At 42.8% G+C, this 6,751-nt stretch overlaps 1 protein-coding gene across 1 annotated transcript in view; it reads right to left on the bottom strand.

Annotated features, from left to right (window-relative positions):
* The window catches only part of dll4 (delta-like 4 (Drosophila)), a 22,571-nt gene extending 20,448 nt beyond the window's left edge, over nt 1-2,123 (bottom strand). The window contains exons 1-3 of the mRNA XM_055885697.1: nt 1,970-2,123; nt 1,580-1,840; nt 586-643 (exon numbers count right to left, since the gene is read on the bottom strand). Coding sequence (XP_055741672.1) covers nt 586-643; nt 1,580-1,840; nt 1,970-2,023 — 373 coding nt within the window. The 5' untranslated portion in view covers nt 2,024-2,123. The remainder of the gene's footprint in view (nt 1-585; nt 644-1,579; nt 1,841-1,969) is intronic.
* Nucleotides 2,124-6,751: the final 4,628 nt, after the last annotated feature.

Genomic DNA, 6,751 nt, shown 5'->3' on the forward strand with positions numbered 1-6,751 from the left:
ATTGAAATATCCTATTCCATGTGAAATATCATGTGTGCCCCTTTCCCTGGGCCTGATTTAAATATGTGTCGGGCCGACTGCCTGCCAAGCCGCCCGGCCCTTTACGCAGACGTCTTCTTATCGACTCACATAATAACAACCATATTGGTTCAGATGGAGAATAAAGTCAGATTGAATTGGCCTCTTCCTTTCTGTCAGGGAAAACCTTCCCAGGCCGCTTCCAATGGGCGGAACAGAGCAAGGTGTAAAATACAGGAAGACGTAGTCACATACTCTTGGCAGCCTCTGTGTGTTCTCACCAAAGCCCTCAACTCGTTCCCACGCCAGAAATACACCGCAGGAAGGCACATTGTGTTGGAGCACAAGAATGAAAAAAGGTGTTTTGCAGCTGAGCAACAAAGGCTGAGGAAAAGGGAACGAATGAACTATTGGGAGGCAATGAATCTATAATAGTGAGAAGATACTGATTATTGATAAGGTTGACCTTTTTAGGTGTTTATTAAAAGGTGCGTTAGTTAAAGGGGGACCTATTGGTGAAATGTGCATCAAGGGTGCCCTCTAGTGGCGTTGAATAGATCGACTTACCTACAGGTAGATCCGCTGAGGGTGAATACCAGGCTTCAATTATCATTGAAAACGAACCCTAAGAACACAACGCATTCAGGTGTTAGAAATATGATTTAAAACACATTTCATAAAAGGCCATATAAAAAAATGTCTAACGACATGCATAATTTCACTTTAAATGGAGCGCAATTTAAATACACACTGGTTTAAATCAACGTTGTTTCCACGTCACAGAAATGATATTACGTTGAAACAACGTGGAATAGACGTTGAATTGACTGACGTCTGTGCCCAGTGGGTACCTTTACTCAACTAACTGTAGGTCTGTTTATGAATGGCTATATCATTTAGGATTCTAGAATGTATGTCATACAGAGGCAAAGGTGTTATAGGTCTAGTAAACTTTATTTAAAAACAAAAACAATGTTTTACCTTTACTTAACTAGGCAAGTCAGTTAAGAACAAATTCGGATTTACTATTACGGCCTACACCGGCCAAACCCGGACGACGCTGGGCCAATTGTGCGCCGCCCTATGGGACTCCCAATCACGGCCGGTTGTGATACATCCTGGAATCAAACCAGGGTCTGTAGTGACGCCTCTAGCACTGAGATACAGTGCCTTAGACCGCTGCGCCACTCGGGAACCCAAAACCTAAAGTGGTGTGGTGCATTTTGAAATAAACAAGGTCATGTGTCAATCCACTATCTGCTGATGTATAAAGGCCTGCAGCATTACCTAATGATGGATTATCGAATGTTATAGAATGTTGTAGTGTCATGTAAATACATCATAATGCAGAACCCTCCGTGTTCTAACTCTCTAAATACATGGCTCTTGCATTAGGCTACCGAGATGGTTTATCTCATCACCCATATCTGGTGCGCTCTCTCTCCAAAACAATCACAACTCTCCTGCCCGGCCGCCCGCCCGCCTACACAACAACACATTGACCTTGGCATGGCATACATTACACTAATAATATGGACCAGATCTAGGCTATCTGTCTTACCGGCCATCCAAAGTTGAAAGGCAGTCGGATGGGTCTGCTAATAGTGCCTCCGGTCTTCACGCTAAACGAGTTGGTCCCCAGGACCGGTGTCACGGCACTCCCAAAGATACAGTCACCTGGCGACACTACAGCCTGGTAGTTTTTTAGACAGACTCGGAAGAAAGTCCTGCAGTTGAGCCTGCAAGAGTTGCCATTCGCCAGAAATCCTTTGCTGTTTGTAAATTCATGTAGATCGAGCTCAAAAACCCCGGATCCAAATACCTAAAAAGAAGAGAATAGATGGTTTTAGAACACCATGACGCACACGGTAAAGTCAAAAGACCCTTTGCTTGGATTTGGCTACTTTGAGTGATCATTCTCCTGCGGGGTATCTAGCGGATTCCTCTTTACCTGTGTCAGTATCGTGGTGCTGAATGCGATGATAAACGTGAACCAAGCTGCCATCCTTCTCGCTTGTGCTGGGCAGCCGCGTCACCCACCAATATATATCCCCTTTATTCCAGAGCCCCCTATTCCAAAGTGTTTGTGTGGGAGGGGGGGGGGGGGGGGGGGGGTACAAAAAGGATATTAAAAATAAAGAACAAAATATAAATCCTTCTTCGAGTTCCACTTCGTTGTTTTTCCGTTTTGTAGAATCCTTGTGGGATGTTCCAAACCGCCAAAAGGAACCGTTTTAGAATCCCCAGGTTATCCAAAGAGATAAAGGTTTAACATCAACATCCAATATCTGTACCTCTCTCTCTTTGTGCTCGAGCTGCTGTCTTCCTCGCTCTCCACAGTAGGACAGTACAGCACTCCACAGTGGTTGTGAGCGTCGGTGTGTGAGCGTGTAGGACGATGCCACACCATTGACTTGTTTTGTTGGTTAACTTTTGCGCTGCGCTCGAGGATCTCTGTTCACCATTCGTCTTATTACTCGTGAATGAACACTTGGAGTGACGTCTCCCCCAATTTATAGACTTGCGCTGCGTTGCTCATTACATAAACTGTCATTCAAGACTAAACAACGCCCACTATTCACCCCCTTCTCCTCCCTCCTCCTCTCTTCAACAACAATGATATCCAGATTGTAATACCCACAAGTCCAGCGCTGCGCCATGCTGACTGTCTGTCTGACTGGCTGGCTGACGGAACGACCACCAAAGGAGCAAGCGACCATTAAAAAGACAAGGCATCCGTTGACGTATTTGTAGCGCAAGAGGAGGAGAGGTTGGCACTTCTGCACACACAACTGTTTCCCCAATGTTGTCATTGACAGGAAAGCTGAAACTTTATAATGAAAAGCAGAAATTCAATTACTACCCCCTAACCTCCATCCCACCCGGTTTCCCATCGGTCCGGTCCCACTCAATTTCACGGTTAATTGTGTTACACCTAATTGGCAGGGTGCGCGTGCATGCACCAAAGGGTCATTTCCTGACCCCCTTTGGCTGGGCTCGAGGGGTAGACCTAAGCGTTCTTATGTGTTCGCAGTGTTCTCCGCGTGCATATAAAAGGTCCAGAGGCAATACAAAAAATGAATTATTTCGTTATAAACACATTATGGAATTGGTGCATAACTTTAAGACTACACCATAATAATGTTTTGTTAAGTGGTTTAATTTGATTGGATCTGTAAGCACACGACAGCATAGCTCTGACGTCAAATGTCTCCAAAGGACCATTTCGTTATACCTTATGTTACAGGCACGAAATTCAATTTTTATTTTGAAATCATAACACTACAGGCCCCCTCCCTTTCTTTTGTAGGCACATTAACATTTAGCACACAGGGCCTATTGTGCATTCTGTATAGGCCTATATCTTTACAAAAAATTATAATAATCACGACCAAAGTAAATATATTTTGTTTGCCTTACGAGTTTGATTTGTTCTATTCTCCGTGGCGCGTGCCGCCCTGCCAGCCCGGTGTTTTTTACAACTCAACCGCAGCGTGCCTCCTATTGTTGGGACGCGTGCCCTCGAGCCCATGCGGGTAGCGTAACTATTCAGCTGTATGCTAATGAGCTCTCTCTCTCTCTGTCTCGTCATCACCCGTAAAATTGGTTTATTCCTCAATGCCCTTTTTACAACCGACTCTCCCACGGTAGGATAGGACTAATGAACTAATACCTCACCGCATAAATGTGATGGCCTAAATCCAACATTCAAGGATGAAGCCGAAAATATGAAGAATAATATAATTCCTAAGTGCTCCCTTTCCAAATTGCCAAGTCATTACTTCACTTGGCAGGCATCCCAAAATATAGGCTATGTCATTTTTGTTATAGCAAATTAGGCCCACACATAAAACATTACTGAACAACCATAATAAACATCTAGGCTACGTTAAGTAATATTATTTTGTCGAAAATTGTTTTATAATGTAGGTCTATTATACACATACAACATAAACCTCACAATTTTTTTTTTAAAGTCGCCTTTGCAAGAAGCCAAGAGTGCAGAAATAAGAGTGCAAAGCTAGTTCCAAAATATTTGTTATTCGAAACTTATGATATATTCTTGAAATAAGCCTAATCAAAACAAAATAATGTAGTCTTAAATGATGTGAGAAAATGCCTCGTGTTTTATAACAAACTGAAGTGTGTATGTGTGTGTTTACGTGCGTTTGTGCATGCTTGTATACGTGCGCGCACGGAGCATGCTTCGGAGTGTATCTAGTCTAGAGGGCTGCTTTTTCAACACTTGTCCGACTATTAATTGTAGTCGATGTTTTGCCAGTAGCCAAAGGTGTTTGTGATCATCTGATTGGTCCACTGCGCTGCGCTCATGGCTTTCCCCATTAACCATCTGGCGGGAGATGGAGACGGACTTCCATGGTCTGTTCACTGTTAGGGGAGGTTATCTCTTTCATTTAAACCTATTAACATTTGGCACAGTTGGTAATAATGGTTTGAAAAAGTATAGGCATGTAAACATTAATTGAGTTACAATGATGTAGTTTGATTAATAATTATTCCAACAAAATCTCTCTGTGGCACACTTTGCATTCACGCACGCACACACACACACACACACACACACACACACACACACACACACACACACACACACACACACACACACACACACACACACACACACACACACACACACACACACACACACACACACACACACACACACACACACACACACACACACACACACAGAAGTCCTAAAAAAGCTGAGAAGACCCCCTTACACCACGCCTCCACACACACACACACACACACACACACACACACACACACACACACACACACACACACACACACACACACACACACACACACACACACACACACACACACACACACACACACACACACTCCCTAAGAGAGAGATCTCAGCCAAACACACACACACACACACACACACACACACACACACACACACACACACACACACACACACACACACACACACACACACACACACACACACACACACACACACACACACACACACACACACACACACACACACACACACAGAGAGGTTGGCCATTCTTCAAACTATTCTCACTGACCACATTCGTTTTATAATGAAGAAACACCCTCCTCTGCCTCCACAGTTATGGAAACACAAAGAAAGCAGCCTATAATCTCTAATGGTCCCATTATATCCTAAAGGAGAAAGAAAGAAGGAAAGCCGCTGTTGTTCCTGCTTTGTATTTTATAACAGCCCATTATGCTCTCACAGGGGGTTTTCAAACTGGTTTAAGAGTAAAATGCTCTCACAGGGGGTTTTCAAACTGGTTTAAGAGTAAAATGCTCTCACAGGGGGTTTTCAAACTGGTTTAAGAGTAAAATGCTCTCCCAGGGGGTTTTCAAACTGGTTTAAGAGTAAAATGCTCTCACAGGGGGTTTTCAAACTGGTTTAAGAGTAAAATGCTCTCACAGGGGGTTTTCAAACTGGTTTAAGAGTAAAATGCTCTCACAGGGTTTTTTCAAACTGGTTTAAGAGTAAAATGCTCTCACAGGGGGTTTTCAAACTGGTTTAAGAGTAAAATGCTCTCACAGGGGGTTTTCAAACTGGTTTAAGAGTAAAATGCTCTCACAGGGGGTTTTCAAACTGGTTTAAGAGTAAAATGCTCTCACAGGGGGTTTTCAAACTGGTTTAAGAGTAAAATGCTCTCACAGGGGGTTTTCAAACTGGTTTAAGAGTAAAATGCTCTCACAGGGGGTTTTCAAACTGGTTTAAGAGTAAAATGCTCTCACAGGGGGTTTTCAAACTGGTTTAAGAGTAAAATGCTCTCACAGGGGGTTTTCAAACTGGTTTAAGAGTAAAATGCTCTCACAGGGTTTTTTCAAACTGGTTTAAGAGTAAAATGCTCTCACAGGGGGTTTTCAAACTGGTTTAAGAGTAAAATGCTCTCACAGGGGGTTTTCAAACTGGTTTAAGAGTAAAATGCTCTCACAGGGGGTTTTCAAACTGGTTTAAGAGTAAAATGCTCTCACAGGGGGTTTTCAAACTGGTTTAAGAGTAAAATGCTCTCACAGGGGGTTTTCAAACTGGTTTAAGAGTAAAATGCTCTCACAGGGTTTTTTCAAACTGGTTTAAGAGTAAAATGCTCTCACAGGGGGTTTTCAAACTGGTTTAAGAGTAAAATGCTCTCACAGGGGGTTTTCAAACTGGTTTAAAAGTAAAATGCTCTCACAGGGGGTTTTCAAACTGGTTTAAGAGTAAAATGCTCTCACAGGGGTTTTTCAAACTGGTTTAAGAGTCAAATGCTCTCACAGGGGTTTTTCAAACTGGTTTAAGAGTAAAATGCTCTCACAGGGGGTTTTCAAACTGGTTTAAGAGTAAAATGCTCTCACAGGGGTTTTTCAAACTGGTTTAAGAGTAAAATGCTCTCACAGGGGGTTTTCAAACTGGTTCAAGAGTAAAATGCTCTCACAGGGGTTTTTCAAACTGGTTTAAGAGTAAAATGCTCTCACAGGGGGTTTTCAAACTGGTTTAAGAGTAAAATGCTCTGTGTGTAAACTAGCTGACTGTGGGGTTTTAATAGATGTAACAGTAAACCACCCAAACCAGAAAAGCTTTCAGACCCCCTCACGTTCTCCATTTCCAGCAGCTACATTTTCAACAAAAAGGGATTTCTTGCAATATCAATCAGAAAGTTATGGTTTTGGATTCTTGAATTTTAGTTTAAAGTTCGAATTGATAGGATTCACCGTGCTTCTACAC

Source organism: Salvelinus fontinalis, chromosome 27 (genome assembly GCF_029448725.1).
Source record: "Salvelinus fontinalis isolate EN_2023a chromosome 27, ASM2944872v1, whole genome shotgun sequence".
Taxonomy (NCBI): domain Eukaryota; kingdom Metazoa; phylum Chordata; class Actinopteri; order Salmoniformes; family Salmonidae; genus Salvelinus; species Salvelinus fontinalis.